General features: G+C 36.5%; 1 protein-coding gene across 5 annotated transcripts in view; it reads right to left on the reverse strand.

Annotated features, from left to right (window-relative positions):
- Window positions 1–12,057: 12,057 nt before the first annotated feature.
- Window positions 12,058–19,747, reverse strand: part of FMR1 (fragile X mental retardation 1) — a 42,719-nt gene continuing 35,029 nt past the window's right edge. Inside the window, exons 13-16 of one of the 5 annotated variants that reach the window (XM_023508208.1) lie at window positions 17,048–17,243; window positions 15,333–15,479; window positions 14,475–14,557; window positions 12,058–12,331 (exon numbers count right to left, since the gene is read on the reverse strand). In XM_023508208.1, the coding sequence (XP_023363976.1) occupies window positions 12,221–12,331; window positions 14,475–14,557; window positions 15,333–15,479; window positions 17,048–17,243 (537 nt within the window). In that variant the 3' untranslated portion in view covers window positions 12,058–12,220. Of the gene's footprint in view, window positions 12,383–14,474; window positions 14,558–15,332; window positions 15,516–17,047; window positions 17,244–19,747 lie in introns of all 5 variants that reach the window. The other 4 variants (XM_023508206.1, XM_023508207.1, XM_012812891.2 and 1 more) reach the window with 4 other exon arrangements.

The raw sequence follows: 19,747 nt of genomic DNA on the forward strand, positions 1-19,747 counted from the left end.
GTGGATATCAAATGCATCCAAATGGGGACAGAAGAGGTCAAACTTTCACTCTTTGCTGATGATATGATCTTATACTTAGAAAACTCCATGGACTCAAACATGAGACTCCTGGAAGTGATCAATAATTATAGTAATGTGTTGGGATATAAAATCAGTGTCCACAAAGCAGTAGTCTTCATATATGCCAACACCTGTCAAGCTGAGAATCAAATCAAAGACACAATTCCCTTCACAGTAGCTTTGAAGAAAAATGGAATACCTTGGAATATGCCTAACAAAAGATGTGAAGGATTCTCTACTTAGAGAACTATGACACCTCAAGAAAAAGAGATAGTAGAGGATATTAACAAATGGAAGAATATAACATGTGCTCATGGCTGGGATGAATCAACATTGCTAAAGTGTCCATGCTACCCAAAGTGATCTACAGATTTAATGAAATTTCCATTAAAGAACCAACATCATGGCTCGGCGCCTGTGGCTCAAGTGGCTAAGGCGCCAGCCACGTACACCCAAGGTGGTGGGTTCGAATCCAGCCCAGGCCCGCCAAACAACAATGATAGCTGCAACCAAAAAATAGCTGGGCGTGTGGTGGGCACCTGTGGTCCTAGCTACTAGGGAGGCTGAGGCAGGAGACTTGCTTAAGCCCAGGAGTTGGAGGTTGCTGTGAGCTGTGATGCCATGGCACTCTACCCAGGGGACAGCTTGAGGCTCCTGTCTCAAAAAAAAAAAAAAAAAAGAACCAACATCATACTTTGAGGAATTTAAAAAAAATAGTTACTTGTTTCATATGGAACCAGAAAAAAACTCGAATGGCCAATGCAATTCTAAGCAATAAAAACAAATCTGGAGGCATTATGTTGCAAGACTTTGGGTTATACTACAAGTCTATAGTGATCAAAACAGCATGGTACTGGCACAAAAATAGAAACATAGATCTACGGAATAGAAAAGAGAAAGTAGTGATGAAACCAGTGGCATATCACCATCTGATCTTTGATTTGCCAAACAAAAGCATATACAGGAAAGAGAATTTTTATTCAATAAATGGTGCTGGCATGACTGCTTAGCCACATACAAAAGACTGAAACTGGGCCTGCACTTATCACCACTTACAAAAATTGACTCAGGCAGGATAAAATATTTATTTACTTAATTTTTATTAAATCATAACTGTATACATTTATAGGGTACAATATAATGATTTGATATGCAATGTGGAATGCTTAAATCAAACTAATTAACATAACCATCACCTCACTTACTTTTGTGGTAAGACATTTATAATATATTCTTATTTGTTTTGAAATGTACCCTTGCATTGTGTACATTAGGTGAGATCCTCCCAAATACCCTGTCTCCACTCACTCTCCCCCATTCCCTCCCCTCTCCCTCCTCTCCTCTCTTTTCTTCTGGACTTTGTGTTTCATCATTCGTTTGAATATGTAGGTGATCATATATTTGTTTCATAATAGTGTTGAATACATTGGATACTTCTTTTTCCATTCTTGAGATACTTTACTAGGAAGAATGTGTTATACTTCCATCCAGGTAAACATAAAAGATGTAAAGTCTCCATATGTTTTATAGCTCCATAGTATTCCATGGCATACATATACCACAATATGTTTATCCATTCATGCGTTGATGGGCATTTAGGCTGCTTCCATGACTTGGCTATTATGAAATGGGCTGCAATAAACATTCTGGTGCAACTGTCTTTGTTATAAAATGATTTTTGTTCATCTGGGTAGATACCTAGTAATGATACTGCAGAATCAAACAGCAGGTCAACTTTTAGCTCCTTGAGGATTCTCCATACTTCCTTCTAAAAAGGCTGTATTAGTTTTCAGTCTCACCAGCAGTGTAGAAGTGTTCCTTTCTCTCCACATCCATGCCAACATCTGTAATTTGGGGATTTTGTGATGTGGGCTAATCTTACTGGAGTTAGGTTATATCTCAAAGTGGTTTTGATTTGCATTTCTCTGATGATTAAAAATAATGAGAATTGTTTCATGTGTTTGTAGACCATGCACCTGTCACCTTTAGAGAAGCTTCTGTTTAAGTCTCTTGCCCACAAATAAATTGGGTTGTTTGTTCTTTACTTATTGATTAGTTTGAGTACTCAGTGGATTCTAATTATCAGGCCTTTGTCGGAAACATAACCTGCAAAAATCTTCTCCCATTCTGAAGGCTCTGTTTGCTTTACTTACAGTGCCCTTAGCTGTGCAAAAGCTTTTTAGCTTGATCAGATCCCAGTAATATATTTTTGGTGTTGCTTCAATTGCCAGGGGAGTCCTCCTCATAAAACATTTTCCCAGGCCAATATCTTCAAGTGTTTTCCCTGCACTCTCTTCTAGTATTTTTATAGTTTCATGTCTTAAGTTTAAATCTTTTATCCAGTGAGAATCAATTTTTGTTACTGGTGAAAGGTGAGGGTCCAGTTTCAGTCTTCTACAGATTGCTAGCCAGTTCTCCCAGCACCATTTGTTAAATAGGGACTCTTTTCCCCAATGTATGTTTTTGCTAGGCTTATCAAAGATCATATGATGATATGTGCTTGGGTTAATATCTAGGTTCTCTATTCTGTTCCATACATCTACATCTCTGTTTTTGTGCCAGTACCATGCTGTTTTGATCACTATAGATTCATAGTATAATCTGAAGTCTGGTAACATGATGCCTTCTGATTTGTTTTTATTTCAAAGTAATATATTGCCTATTAGAGGTTTTTTGTCTGATTCCATATAAAGTGAAGTACTATTTTTTTCAAGTTTTTTAAAGTATGACATTGGTGCTTTGATAGGGATTGCATTAAATCTGTAGATTGCTTTGGGTAGAATGGACATTTTAACAATGATGATTCTTCCCAGCCATGAGCATGGTATGTTTTTCTATTTGTTAACATTTTCAGCTATTTTCTCAGGGTTTCACACTTCATATTATAGAAATCTTTCACTTCCTTTGTTAGAAAAATTCCCAGGTATTTCATCTTCTTTGGCACTACTGTAAGAGGAATAGAGTCCTTAACTATATTTTTGGCTTGACTATTGTTGGCATATATAAAAGCTATTGACTTATAAGTATTGATTTTGTATCCTGAGACACTGCTGTATTTCTTGATAACTTCTAAGAGCTTTGTAGTTGAGTCCCTGAGTTTTTTCAGGTATAAAATCATGTTACCCGCAAAGAGTGAGAGTTTGACCTCCTCTGACCCCATTTGAATACCCTTGATTTCTTCCCTTGCCTGACTGCGATGGTAGGACTTCCATTAGACAAAATATTTAAATCCAAGACACAAAACAATAAAAACTCTAGAAGAAAGTATGGGGAAAAAATCTTGACAATATTGGCCTGGGAAAAGATTTTACAAAAAAGGCCCCACTGGTTGACTCAGCACCTGTAGCACAGTGGTTATGGCACCAGCCACATACATGGCGGCTGGCAGGTTTGACCCTGGCCCAGGCCAGCTAACCAACAATGGCGGCTGGCAGGTTTGACCCTGGCCCAGGCCAGCTAACCAACAATGGCGACTGTAAAAGAAAAAAAAGATAGCCAGGCATTGTGGTGGGCGCCTGTAGTCCCAGCTACTTGGGAAGCTGAGGCAAGAGAATTGCTTACACGCAAGAGTTGGAGGTTGCTATGAGCTGTGAGTCCATAGCACTCTACTGAGGGTGACATAGTGAGACTCTGTCTCAACAACAACAAAAGGTCCCACTGGCAATTGCACACCAAAAAATAAATAGATGTGAATTAATCAAGCTAAAAAGCTTCTGCACAGCTAAGGAACAACTAAAGCAAAGAGACAACCTTCAGAATGGGAGAAGATATTTTTATATTACAAATCTGACAAAGGCCTAATAACTAGAATCTCAGAGAACTCAAACTAATCAACAAGAGCAAACAACCCCACTTATCACTGGGCAAGAGACATGAACAGAACCTTCTCCTAAAAAGACACAGTAATAGCTAATGAACACATAAAAATATGCCCATTGTCCGTAATCATCAGAGAAATGCAAATGAAAACCACCTTGAGATATCATCTAACCCCAGCAAGAACAATTCATATCACAAGGTCCCAAAGCTAAAGATGGTGTCAGGAGTGTGGAGATAAGGGAATACCTATATGCTGTTCATGGGATTGCAAACTAATACAGCCTCTATGGAAAGAAGTATGAAGAATACCAAAGGGCTAAAAACAGACCTTCAATTTGGTTCTGCAATTTCATTACTAGGTATTTAATCAGAAGGAAAAAAAAGTCATCTCACCGTAAGGATATTTGCACTTGAATTTTCATAGCAGTTCAAATCATAATTGCCAAGATGTGGGAAACAACCCAAGTGCTCTTCAAGCCATGAATGGATAAATAAATTGTTGTATATGTATACCATGGAATACTATTCAGCCATAAAGAAAGATGGAGACTTCACATTTTTTGTATTTACCTGGATGGATTTGGAGAACATCCTTGTAAGTAAAGTATCACAAGAATGGAAATGCAAGAATCCAATGCACTCAATGATACAAAACTAGTAGATGAATATCTATATGTCCACATGAGTCAAAAACACATTTCAATTAAAGAAGGGGGGAGGGGGCAGCAGGGGTGGTAAGCTATCACCCATTGGGCACAATGTAGGGGTATTATGACTCACCTCCTGCATGAAGGGCTCAACTGCAACTTGGACTTTCCCCAACAAATGCAAACAATGTAACCTAATTGTATGTGCCCTTATATTAATCATAAATTAAAAAATAATAAAATAAATCAAAAGCCATATTCTTTCTCAGACTGTAACGTAATAAAACTAGAAATCAATTCCAACAGGAACTCTTAAAATGATACAAATGTAGAAATTAGCAATATACTGCTGAATAACAAAACCAAGGTGGAACAACATTGTTTTTTTCAAATCAAATGACAATAGAGAAATGTTACCAAAAACCTCTGGGATACAGTAAAAGTAGCACTCAGATAGAAGTCCATAGAACCAACTGCATCAAAAGGACAGAAGGATCACAAACAAACAACTTAATGACACACCTCAAAGAACTAGAAAAACAAGAACAAACCAGAAGAACAAGAAAAAAAAAAAAAACAGAAGAAAACAAAGATTGGAGCAGAATTAAAAAAAATTGAAGCAAAAAAAAATACAAATGATCAATGAAATTAAAAGTTGGTTTACGAAAAAGTAAACCAAAAAATGATAGAACACTAGTTAGATTAACCAAGAACAGAAATGATTCAAATAAGCTCAATCAGAACTGAAAAAAGTAGCTATTAAAATTGATACCACAGAAATGCAAAATATCATGTGAGACTTAATAAAAATCTATACACACACATTAGAAAATCTATGGGAAGTGGATAAATTTTGGGAAACACACCACCTCTCAAGCTTGAATCAAGAAGAAATAGAAATCCTGAACAGACCAGTAACGAGTAGTGGGATTGAAACAGTAATAAAAATTCTAACCAAAAACTGTCCAGGCCCAAGGAATTCACAGTTGTATTCCACCAGACCTACAAAAAGAATAGTCACCTATCATACAGAAATTGTTCCATAACATTAAGGTTCTCAGCTTGACAGTTGTTGGCATATATAAAGGCCACTGATTTGTGGACACTACATTTATTCTATTTATTTTTCTTTTTATTGAGCCAGAGTCTCATTTTGTAGCCCTGGGTAGAGTGCTATGGTGTCATTATCTCATAGCAACCTCAAACTCTTGGGCTCAAGTGATTCTCTTGCCTCAGCCTCCTGAGTAGCTGGGACTATAGGTGCCCACCACAGCACCCAGATATTTTTGGAGGCAGGATTTCGCTCTAGCTCATGCTGGTCTCAAAGTCACGAACTGAGGCAATCCACTCACCTTGGCCTCCCAGAGTGCTGGGATTACAAGCGTGAGCCACCATGCCTGGTCTGACCCTGATTTTATATCCCCTTTCTTAGTCTCTATCTTCATTCAAGGCTCAGCCACCTGTAGACAGCTTTTTTTTTTTTTTTTTCTGCAGTTTTTGGCAGGGTCTGGGTTTAAACCCACCACTTTCAGTATACAGGGCTGGAGCCCTACTCCTTTGAGCTACAGGTGCGCCCTGTAAACAGCTGTCTTTAGTTAGAGAGCACGTATCACAGTGAGAACAGTTTCCTCTGTGGGGGTCACTGCCAAAGTGTCATAAATATATGGAATGGGCTTGCCCAACTCATTAGTGTATCGCAATTATTAAGTATTTATCAGGGAATGTGCACAATACCCAAGGAAGGAAAGTAGAGGTGAGCTTGATGTTCTGCTAGGTGAAAATTCTGCTAGGTGTCTCTTCCTGGAGACATCTGAAGAGGTCATTAGTAATTAAGGCATTTCTGTGCAACTGAAATATAATGTGAACAAGATATGTGGATGTAACTAAATTATCTACTGTTCACTTCCAAAAAAAGGTTTAAAAGACATGGGTAAAATTAACTTCAGTGATGTATTTTAGTTAACCCAATAGATGCAAAATAATTTTTCAACAGCTAAATAAAGTGAGATATTTTTCAATCTTTTTTTCCAAACTAAGTCTTCACAGTCTTTTGTGCGTTCTACACCACAGTGATCCATCATCAGTAGCCAAGGACATTGAGTTTGTTCACTGGCTAAGCAGGAATGTGAAATTGGAAGATAGTATGGCTTACCCAGTCACTTCGGGCAATGGCAATTAACCTTGTATGTGGTACTTTTTTTTTTCTTATCTCATGGTATGTAACACTGCTTTACTGCACAATCCTGCAGACTTTGCAAGTATAGGAGATTCTGCAGACTCACTAGGAGTACATTTATCAGTAGAGATCACTATCCCTGCATCCATCCAGCAGGTTAATGTATTAGGCTGGGCTAAGGCGACCCAGCATATCCATATCTATCATGCAGTCTGACAAAGGGATTGAGAACAGTCTCACTGAAAGAGCCAATAGCATCTGCACTAATTGCGCTGTATCTTAGTTTTAAGGGAGTCCAAAATCCTACCAGGGAAACTTACTGTGAACTCGATCAAGTCCAATAACAGCTTCTTGGGGCTCCAAAATTGAGTAAGTCTAGGTTTATTGAATTGTCCTCCCATCTGTTGCAGGCTACATGAACTAGGGAATAAAATCAGCATCCCCTTTAAGAAGGCAGAGGATCAGGGCCTGGGTTAAGTTTGCTTTTGGTTTAAAGGACTTAAGTTTGTACTGAAAAGCCTTCCAGCATTCAAACTAGAAAATCAGTCCCCCAGGTGACAAGGAGGCCTATGAGTGACTAATCCAAGTCATGTTTCAGTAGTGTTAAGATGTAGCTAACTACTTACCTTCCTTTTCTAGATCCTTCTCCAAGGACACATGAGGTCTTAGAGCTTTGCTGGCCAGCCGGGAAAGGGAATCCTCCTACTTAGGACCTCCTTACATCAACTCTCTGCAGGGGCCTCCTAAATGCGTACTCTAAAATCAGCCACTTTTGTGACCTCCACTCTCACCCTTTCTCTGGAATATCTTTCGAGTGATTTCGATTACTCATTAGCCTATCAGCTTCTCTACTTTTCCCACCTATCTCCTTAGGTAGTGAGTGATCCCTTTGCTAAAGACCAAGAGGCATAATGTGCTTCCTGAAAGAGCTTCAGAATTAAGTGTGGAGTGGTGCTCTTCTCTGTCTTTTCATTTTTGTTGAGACTGGGGTCATTTTTTCCAGGGCCCCTTATCTCATCCCCTTTTGGGTAGGACATAAATCGGCCTCAGATACTTATCCCTTACATTCTGGAAGGAGAAATGTTAGGAAAAGTCATATAAGATCTTGTCAACTTCTCTGAATTAAGGTAATTTGGTCATAAGTTGTCCGAGCTGCCCACAGGATTTTCATACAATCATGTTAAAGTATCTCAAAGCAGCTCTACCCCAATAGGGTTGTTCCACTTTGCACCGTACCAGGAAATCTCCTAGTAGTTACGTGAATCTGATGTTCGGGAACAACAAATTCAACAACAGGGCAGGCCCACTGCTCCCTCCCTGCAATTCAGTGTAGCCAATACATTCAGCAAGACAACCCCACAGGAAACGCCATTTAGCTTTGCTTACTTCATGGGTGTAGCCTCTTAAATCACTAAGAAATTAAAGCTTCAAGGGACTCACTCCTGTGATTACTGCTTGTTCAATTCCCTGTTCGTGTACTGAAGCCTCAAATTCTGTATCTCAGTTTCCCCATAGGACCATGGGTGGCACACTGAACAATGACAGGTCTCAAATCTAAAAGGTTAGGCTGTATCAATTGTTCTAATAGGACTTGGGGACCAAAGGGTCTTTTTTTCCCACCTTTTTCCTTAGTGCTCACAATGGCTGGCAGATCTGTAAGGGAATGTTGAAGTATGAAACTATCTCAATCTGCCCTAGATGGTAGATTTTCCAGGACTTTTGCGGCACAGACGGAAATAAGCACTATGATAAACATGTTTACCAGTGATTTTAGCTTAGCCAGGTTTCCCACCACCGGCCCCAAGAGGAATGCTGTTCTTTACCAGTACAGCTCAGTTGATCCCCTGTGCAATTTCCAGAAGGCTACAAGTAGAGTAAATGGAAGTTTGCCTCATATTGGGCACTACCTGGAAAGTGGTGGACTAAGGCAAACTACACAACGCTACGGACTAAAACATAGTTTTAATGGTGGAAACTTACCGGCAAAGGGTCAGCAAGAGGCACTGGATACCTTTGCTTTGTGCAAAGGCCAGGACACTACTTACTATGCCTTGGGTCTGTACTTCAGGGCAAAGCTATATGTCTCTTATCTTTCCACAGAGCAAGCCTCTTCCACTAATGTAAAAATCCTTAGCATGAAAGAATAGATTTCTCTGTTTTCTTTATGGAAAATTATGAGAAGGTGAAAGCTTTTTAAAGGGCCTCAGATAAACACACAGAAGAAATGATGCTCGAGATTTAAATCCTGGTGCTTTATAATAAGCCTTCTGAACAACCAGACTAGCATCTGGTATCAATGACCTCAGAGTAACTAGTTACCAGAAGCATCCCAAGTTCAGAAGGCTATTCATGGTCATGAAATAGAAAAGTGGCTCAAAAGGGATCAGAACCAGTATGTTGACTCCCAAATCAGGAGTCAACAACTACCAGGAGCTCTAAGATCATGATCAGATGAGAGAAATGCCTTTCAGTGTGCCAATAGGCTGTTCATTTGCAGTGCTATCAATTATTGTGAAGGAAGGAAAACCCAAACAAGTTATTTGAGGATAGTTTCTTCCTACTCACCACTAATGGAATCAGCCCAGCTAGGCACAATGGGTCATAGAGAACCAGAAAAATACTAGAGTGAAAAGCTAGAAAAGCAGAAAACAAAGAGACATTTTTCTGGAAAACAAAACAAAAAATAAAATATCATCCTAAAATTCCCTATCAATGTAGAAGAGACTGTCCTGCATCACTGGATTTTAATACTGGGTAGAACTTTGACATCTCTCCATTTGTACCTCTTTTTTAGGTGGTAGGCCATGCCACAGTTTCCTGACATGACCACAACAGCCAATCCCCAGGCACATTCTCCCCACAAGTTTTTGGTTACTGAGAAGTTAACATCTAAAATTATTTTTTTTACTACGTAGACACTTAATATTTCCAAATGGGAGGGTATGTTTATGTGTGCACAGACAAGAGTCTGTGTTTAATATGCTTTAGCAGCAGCATATATAATTAATGTATTAAAATCTTATCTGGGAATACAAAGAATAAGTTTCAAATATTTTCATTTTTTCCTCTTTTGGGCTCATAAAATTTATATGAAATGCTTATTTGCTTTTCATAACTTTCCCCCACATAGCATTAATTTTGTCATATTGAGAAATTTAAAACCAGGAGCAAACATCTGTCAGACTAATTTTTTGCTTTTTCATAAGTGCAACTTTTTAATAAAAATTTACATCTAGATAAACAATCTCCAGATTTTTGAAACTTTAATAAGATTTTAAAAACATGACTTTTAACTGAAAAACATACACATTTAGCACACAAATATTGTAATATGAATCAACTCCAACTCCATTTGAAAACATGTGAATCAAATTACAGTTTTTAGAAGTTAGTAATTCACATTTAAGCAAGTTAGCGCCTTGCTGACTTCAGCCTTTGTAAAAAAGAGACTTAGTGCATATTGTAATGGTACACTGTTTTTGTACCATTTTGTTGATTTTTTTCACTTTATTAAACAAGATTAAGTGCTTGAAAGTTGGTAGATAACGGCTAACTTCCTATGAAATTCCCAATGGTAACAGTTACATTTTGTAACAGAATACTTTCTATAGATTTCTTTGCCTACCTTAAAATTTTAAAAGCAATCATTTGTAAGGATTGCATATCAACATCAATTTAGCAGAGGAAGATCAAACTTTATTGAAACTGCTTGCATACAAAATATATTGCACTATAACCAAACAAATGTCAACATAAAATCCAATCTGTTGTCGCTAATATGTACAGAGAATATTGCCCAAGAGCAGTTACATTACAAGGTCATTCTACCTTGGTTAATTATCTACAGTATTTTAAACCAAACAACTTACAGATGATGTGTGCAAGGTACCAATTTCTGTTTTCAAATACTATACATTCCCAGAATAAATAACTAGAAATCAACATTAATGTTTGGCAATACTTTTTAAAAGACTTTTTAATATTCGTGAAATTGTGTGCAGTTTGTTGCCATTTTATATGCTTATTTGTATGCAAGGAAAAGTAACTGTAAAATGAAAATTTAAAGAAATAAACTCACAAAGTACATCAGAGGCAGAACTTCGGTTTGTACGGCTTTGTACAGATTCAGTGGTACCCCTACTTGGAGTTATTTTTTAAGAAAAATATAACATCTTAGAGTGAAGGTCCTTCACATATTTTTCCTCAGTAAATTTCATTCATTTAAGAAAAGACTCAAAAACAAAACTAAAACCCATCAAAAAAAAGGAAAAAATAGGAAAAGAAATATGTTAACTAATTCTAGTCTGTTTTCCAATTCTGCTTATACTTTAGACCTTATATTTCAAAGTTTACAAAACACTTAACCTGTTTTCAATGTTTCTTAGACAAAGTACCTGTACTTTACAGGATTATTATGCATACATGGAAATGACCTTCCTATATATCCTCGAAATAAGCTTGAAATTAAAATATGAAAAACTTCACAAAACTTGGGGAGGAAAAAATTAAAAAAGGCTCTAAGTTAAATTGGTCATCAGGCCAAAGAGCAGGCATATCTTACTAACTTTCGACCAGGAAGATTTGTTCCCAGCTGAAAACATTTTAGCCTCTCTCAATTGAAAAGATAGTTATTTCTTCTCCTGTCTATACAGAAAGATTACAAATCCCTTTCAATAACACTATTGGTCAAATTTCAGTGCAACAAAACAAAAACAAAAACAATTTCTATTCTTTATACTGCCTAACCTGATGTTTATGTAAGGAAAAAAATATGGAAAGCATGCATTCTTCTATAAAGTACTAATGTTTGACAGGGTTTGCTACATCTTTAACATTTAGTGTTTCCAACTTATCTTCCCTGAACTCTGCATCCAAATATAATATTCCTACCTGCCAAGATATAAAAAAGGCACAGATCATACAACTTTTTTTTTTTTTTTTTTTTTGCTAATGAAAATGACAAATGTCACATCACACACATTTCAGGGTCCACTAAAATACTGGAAAAGTGGACCGAAACATAAACAGACACAGGACATGAAATGACGTAGCATTTCATGGGGACTTCTATATGAGATTGAAAACAAATCAAATATGATTACCGTAAGTGCTATTTATTCAGAAAAACGGAAAATGTACTGGTGAGTTATCACCCAATGCAAGAAAATGGTCCAAATCAACAAAGAAAATCACTGTTCAGTACTTTAAAAAATAAAACTGAAATCCTGCCCTGAAGTGCTAAGTATACTCAAAAGCAATGTTTCAAATTTCAAGATATCTTTTTGTGCAAATCTGAAAGTTGTTGCTTATGGCCAATAGCAAAAAAAAAAAATAATAATAAAAATAAAAATAAATAAATAAAAAAATAAAAAAATAATAAAATTCTTAGCAGAATTTGTGTTCATTTCATGCCCTGTGCCATCTTGCCTACTATTTGTCTTTGGCCTAACAAAGTTTTCTAATATGGAATAAGAAGTATGGAAATGGTATAGGAAATATAACTTCGGAATTATGCAGTTTAGGGTACTCCGTTCACAAGTGGTTGTTGACCATCCACGCTGTCTGGCTTTTCCTTCTTCTGGTTACGATCTTTACCCGTGCGCAGTCGATTACCTTCACTGGAGGTATTCTGTAATGTTTTAGTGTGGACACTCCTTTCATTATTGCAGTCAACTCTGATCTAAAACAAGTTATAGTTGTTATATACACAGACCATATCCTATTGTAATCTGTAATTGGCCTGACAAGAAATTTAAACCTGAAGTGTAAATTACATGTGTTAAAAGAGAAATGGAGATGAAAACAGAAGTGTGAGACATTAAAAAGTAGGATTTTTATTTGGTTTATTATTTTAGAACCTTCACCTTTAACTGGAGTGTCAGTCATCTTAATGGATCCAAAGTTAGAGAAAAACCTACAATTCTACTATGTCTTCTTCTAAGCAGAATAAAATCGTGGAAAGCAAACAGTTAAACTGAATTACTACAACTGATTAACTGGAAGATATACATAGCTCTATCAGTGGAGTTCAAAAGGACCAAGTTATTCTCTAGAGATTGTGAAACCCAGGAGAAGAGACACAAAATAATGTCTTTCTATTGACTCTACCAGGGTAAGAGCTCAATTAACTCACTTATTATCCAGCCTTTAGTTTATACCTTTGTATCTATCACAGGCATGATTTAAGTTTCTCTATACTGAGAAGTCTTACAGTAGAATATGAGCTTTGGTATCTAATAGCTTATATTTCATTAAGACAATTCAGATGATCCCACAGCTTAATCTGAAGAATAGAATGGTATAAAGAAATCTGAAGATAGTTTGTGGAACAATTTGAATCCTAAGAGAATACAACAATTAATGCAATTTAAAAATATCCTAAGAGTAACAAAATATTTTAAGTACCAAAGCTGAACACTGCTAAGCGAATTCCAGATGCTGTACTGAAGGAAGATAATAGTGACCAATGGACCTAAAACAACTAAAAATATTGATTTGTTTCAAGTACAAATGCTAAAAGTATCCCCAAATGGCTGTAATTTCAAAGTACATTTAAATGCTGGGTACAGGTGGTATTTTAAATATTTGGTTGCCAAGTGCTTTGATTTGTATCTAATTTAATATTCATATAGACAACACCAAATTTTTATCAAGTATTCCATTTTAATCATAAATACTCATCCTTTTAACTAATGTGGTCAGACTGCTAATTTCAAACATGTCAGTTTAAGTGGAGAATTACAAAACTGGGACATAAATACCTTCTTTCTTCGTAAAGGACATTTATGTATGTTAATTTGCTAATCTTTCTATGCTAGTCCTTAAGAACCCACTAACAGTTAACATGTAGAGCTGCTATGAATTCTAAGGAATATTCCATCATAAAGTTTTTGTCTTAAAGTATCTCCCACCAATATTGGGTGTTGGTCCTAAACCAAACGACATCCAGGAAAGAACCATTAACTACTTGGCTTAAGAATTAAAAGTTACAGAAAAAGCAGAAGACAACATGGATCCTGAGAATCGAACACTAGGGTCTGAATATCACTTAGCCATATGCTAGCTACATGGGCAAAGGGACTGAAGCTTCAGTTTACTCACCTATAAAATAGATAAAACTACTTACCTCAAAGGGCTGCTGTAAGATTAAATGAGATAAAACATACACAAAGCACTTATCAAAGGTATGCCTAGATGTACTTAGGGGGTAATTTAACAATGGGTTTTAGCATTAGTGATAATCTACTGAGAAGAGACCCTCTGAACAGAGCACTGGCTATAAACAAGCAGCTGGCTGACTTGGCATGGACACTAGCTGAATATCATCAGTTCTATCATGATTATTAGTTGTGACAGAAACACCTTCTTTTCCTTACTTTCTCTTCAAAGAGAACACTTTATCCCTGCAGCTAAGGGGAAAGAAAAGGGACCCACCAGGCGTATTCAGGTCTCTCAGTCTGTATCAGAATGTTCCTTTGCTTGGAGAACTGGGTGACAGAGGGTTCCACCAATGTGATATTAAAATCACAATGTGGCTGCTAAGGTCTTCATAAATATTTACCTAGATTGTATATTCTCTAAAGAAATCCTTTTATTTGTATACTTGTCACAAAGTACTAAGATTGCCCACAATGTAATGCTACAGGGGAAATAGTTCACATAAACCAAATTTTTAATCTTTAAACATGTTTAAAAATAAAGTAAAATAAAACTTATAAATATTAAGCTGCCATATTCAAAAAATTTAGAAGAAAAAGGCACACAGGTTTTACCTGAAGGGATCCATCAGCTGTTCTTCCTTTAGCCTCTCTTGGATTACGTGGACGATTATCTGTTCGGGAGTGATCGTCGTTTCCTACAGGAATATTTTTTAAAAGTTCAACAGTTTCTGATTCTGAAATGCTTAATAAAAATTCTTTATTCTTATACCTTCTATTCAGACCAACCATAGAATCTGAAATGTAATCAATAACCTAGAGATTCCACTTACATGATGGCCAATAATGTAGCCCGCTATGAAGCAACAGAATATTCCAAAGATATTACAATTCCACACCCAGCTCGGTGCCGCCTGCTAGGGCACCAGCCACATATACAGGAGCTGGCAGGCTCGAATCCAGCCCGGGCCTGTCAAACAACAATGACAACTACAACCAAAAAATAGCTGGGTGTTGTGGCAGGCACCTATAGTCCCAGCTACTTGGGAGGCTGAGGCAAGAGAATCGCTTAAGCCTAATAGTTTAAAGTTGCTGTGAACTGTGACATCACAGCACTCTACCAAGGGCGACATAGTAAGACTCTGTCTCAAAATAAAATAAAATAAAATTCTGTACCTGCTGCATTACAGGTCAATGCTAATTATTACTCAGAAGTTGTTTAGAATCCTTAAAGAAGCTAACTAGTTGCCAGTGCTCATTAATATATTCTATGTGAACCATGGGGAAAGCTGCCTAATAAACAGTCTGTCACTTACCACACAAATGAAAGGCCAATCCTTTCCTATGATGATCAGCCAAAAACAAGAGAGATAGGATCTGGATAATACTTCACTGCATCACCAAGATTTTTCATGGACTTTCAAACTACTATTATAATTCATCTTTATTTCTTAAAAATGAAGACTTCTGTACCTTTGAAGCCTCCTCCACGTCCTCTTCCTCCCTGTCCTCTTCCTCCTGCTCCACGTCGCCGCCCGTCTCCTCTGCGCAGAAAGCTCTCCCTCTCTTCCTCTGTTGGAGCTAATGACCAATCACTGAGTTCGTCTCTGTGGTCAGATTCTGTTTCAGAAGCATTTGATGCTTCAGAATTAGTTCCTATCGAGAGTTAAAAGTTATATACCATTGTCTGACTTAAAAAAAAAAAAAGAGGTTAATAGAAACTTCCAGAGACTCTTTCAAGGGTAATCTGATAAACTCTTCCCAATTTATAAGCCCACTAGTGTATTATCACCTTCCAATTTGTAAAAGAGTGATTTTAAATCCAAAATAAAGGGCTTTGCAATATTTGAGGTAATGTTACTTATAAACATTTTTGGTTTTTATTAAAAAGAAAGGTATTTTATTAGCCACCTAAGTTCAAACTTGAGTTTGTCACGTTATTAAACATCTGTGCTCCTTTAAACATCTGTGCTCTCTGGAGGACAAGCTGTCTACAACAGCTAAGTGCAATGCCTTGATAAATAAACCCTTTATAAAGAGAGCTCCTTTTGACAAGATTTAGCCCAGGAAAGAGGGAAATATACACATTCCTATAATTTTTGAGAGGGTAGCAAAGACAATGGTAACTCTTAGTAAAGGGTTTCTTGTGGGGTCAGGGACTAGATCTAGCTAAAAGGGGGTATGCCTGCCTGATGTTTAGTGTACAACTTTCCCTCCCACTCCTAATGGATAACTGATAATTACTGATTATTATAATAAACTTTATGCCTAACAGGGTTAATGACCCTTAGGTTATGGGAGAAGGGGAAAAGAGCCCCATACTGAGGTGAAAATCCATTGGTAAAAAGAACTGACTACTGGGAGAGGGGTTAGGGGTTGTTAGGTTCCAGGTTGGCCTTAGGACTAGGTGTCTCTCCCCAACTCCAGAGTATCAACTCTACTACCTCTCTCTCTTCCTCTGTTGGAGCTAATGACCAATTATAGCTTCACCATTATAGCTTCATTCCTGTGGATCTTGAAGACTTTTCCATCTTAAAGAGTTCCTTTTTGAAATGCAAATATCTGTGAGATGGATTACACCTTATACCATCATTAGCAAGTTTCATAGCAGATTCACAGTTGAGCAAGAAAGACAGTAGGCACTGGCAGGTGGGGACCAGGTTCACTGAAAGGTACTGGGAGAGAAGAAAGAAGCAAGGACAGAAGAGCTGGAAAGGCAAAGAGAAACTTCGCCTACTTCTTGACTGTGCCTAGGGCTGACTTTGGCCATGCCACTCAAAATCACCTTATGAGCCACAGGATGCAGACCCCTGATTTACACAGTCCATCCAGCAAGTATGACCAGCACATGCCTGACAAAAAATGAGCCACAATACACAAATGAAAAAAGTTTTGGCTATACAGTAATAAAATTAGGAAGGGCCTTAAGAAAAGTCATTAACACACAAGGGCTTAAGCAGATTTATCCCCAATCAGAACATGGATAGAACTCACACCTACCCTGTGAACTCTGTGTGTTATTATCAGGTTTTTACTCTACATGTGTCTTACAATACAATTTGACCCACTGTGAATTGGAAACCAAGTAGTGAAAAATTATTATAAGGGGGTTCTAATGAATATTAGAGATTAGCAGCTATTAAGTCTAGGAACAAATAAAGTTACTGAGTAAAATGCTTAGTTTGTACCTGAAGTATATCCAGGACCGCGTCTGCCGTGCCCCCTATTTCTGTAAGGTCTACTACCTCGACCCATTCCTTGACCATCATCAGTCACATAGCCTTTTTCCTTATCTGTACGATTTGGTGGTGGTCTAGAACTAGCTCCAATCTGTCGCAACTGCTCATCAATTTGTAATCTCTCCAAACGCAACTGGTCTACTTCCTATTTAAAATATACAAGATAACAGTAAAAATAATTTGACATTTTACTTAATAAAACCTTTCTCCTTTTCATCAGATAAAAAGTATACTGGAAATATTTCAACTTCAGTTCTAAATTTACAGTTAAACACTGTTAGGCAAAATTATCAGGAAATTGAATCCTCTCCTTAAAAAGAAAACTACTATAGATAACAGATTATAGATGTCCAGAATTAGAGATATAAACAAATTACTCAGCATTAAAATTGCACTGAATAAAATTTAAAGTTATTTGATTTGGCACTATTATCCAACTATACTACTGCTAAGGCACAGATATGCTACTTTGGGGACTTCTTGATGATAGGATATTGAATAAAACAATGTTACAATGTACAAAGACAGATAAATGACATTTAAGGTTTAACCAGGTAACCTTAAAAATCTCACTTAATAAATAATCTTAATTAAAATAGATTTTCTGGTTAGTATCTTAATTTTAAAAAAGCATTGAGTTTGGGCCATCTTTTGTTTTAAAAGAATATATATTACTATAGTAGGTATTTGGATGTGATAAGGAACAATTATTTTTCATGAACTAAAATTGCTGATATTCCTTATATGAGGGAAAAAACCTATTTAATAGCTGATCAAAACAGCTAGGTCTTACATCATGCCTTAAAAACCTTTTAAAGACTATAATTCTGCTAGAGTAAGTATAACAAACAATATACATTTAGTCGATTAAAATAAACACCTAGGGTCCACTGACAGACTCTTACCTTTACAGATTCCAATATGTTGGGTTCTGTTAAATCCAGATGAAATCTAATTTCTAACCCTTCTCTTTACAATCTACCCATAAACATCTCATTTATTGGCTACCAGGAATCAGATCTATAACTATAGTACTGGGTATCAAGTAGACGTTATCATAGAAATTGTCCATATGAATAATCTCATTGGAGAAACACCTTTAATGCTAAGTTTCTAAAATCTGATTGTGGCAGCTTCTGGAAAAGAAAGGTCAGGTAAGGATCTAGGTGAATTTTATATGTGCTCTAAAACAGAATCTGTTTTACAGAGGACTTGAGCAAAGGAGACTGCAGCTGAGGAGACTTCAGCTGAGTGGCTTCCTCCAAAGGTATAGTAATAGCTCCTGGAATGGGTATATCTTGCAAAACAGAATGGCAATCCAGGTTACCTCACTGGGGCAAAGCAATCACCTTTTGGTGAGAAATGCCAGGCCCAAACAAGGGAAGATCTGGTGATGAAAGAATGGCAACAGAACAGCTGCTGATAACCAAAAAAGGTAATCGAGTGTGAAAAATAAATCAAAATATCTAAGAAAGAACATTAGTCAAAAGAACAAAGGATTTGATACAATATAATCCTAACTGTCCAGGTCCTCATAATTAAGCTAATATGAAGAAAACACATAAAACAGATTACACATAAAACACACTGTAAAACAAAAACAAATAAGCAAATCAAAGAGGTATCCTGCCCATGCAAACCTTGCTGGATGAAACCTTCCCACTATTAATTATTAACTGACCACCATAAGAATGAATGACATGGTTAGCTATGGCACTGTTTCTCTCTTTCATTCTTATTTACATACAAGTCATACAAGTAGAAATTATTTACTTCTTATTCCTTTCAAGAAATCAGCAAAAAAAAAATTCTTAAAGTAGTGCCATAAATAAAAAAGTTGAATTATTTTTAAAAGACTATTTAATACTGTCTATATTGTAATTTTGATACATATGGATCTGAAGAAGAAAATATAAAAATGAAGTGGATAAGGTTACATTTAATTAAAATCACAGAATATTTTGGCAAAAGAAATTTCAAAAAGCATTTAGTCTAGGAAAGTGACTCGCCTAAAGTTACACAGGTAGCTCATGGCTGAAAAAGACTATCAAAGAAAATCACTAGATTGCCAATCCAGTGCTCTTTCCAGTATACTTTGTAACCCTCCTGGTTCTTACCTTCCAGTTTGCTATTTAGTGGAGGCATAACTCTACAAATACTAACTAAAATGGGCATTTACAAGACACAAATAGTTTGTATTTTGAATAACAGTATAGATAAAAATACAAAGGGCAAACATTTAAACAGAGGACTTCATGAAATGCTGAGATTTCCTTGATCAATAACATAAAGGGAATAACAAAGGCCAAGTGCCATAGACATAAAATTTGACCTGGAAAAAACCCACAAAAGCTAGAAAATATCAATTGGATTAAAAGACTATGTAGAGAATTACCTAAATTGATAACAAGGGTTTAACAGAAGAATAAAGGGAAATAGGAAGAACTGGTATATAGGTCCTAAAATTTATAATGATGAAAAATGTTATGTGTTTTCAAAAGGAATAAAAGCTGAACAACGTCAGTCCTTTCTCTACTATGTTTTACGGGTCATACATTGTTATGTGCAGGCTAGAATGGATCCTAGCTACTAAAGTATTTACTATAAAGTTTTTATATTTTAGTACAAAAGGATTAGAAGTTAAAGTTC

This window comes from Otolemur garnettii, unplaced genomic scaffold (genome assembly GCF_000181295.1).
Source record: "Otolemur garnettii isolate 467f Iridium unplaced genomic scaffold, OtoGar3 scaffold00231, whole genome shotgun sequence".
NCBI classification, from domain to species: Eukaryota; Metazoa; Chordata; class Mammalia; order Primates; family Galagidae; genus Otolemur; species Otolemur garnettii.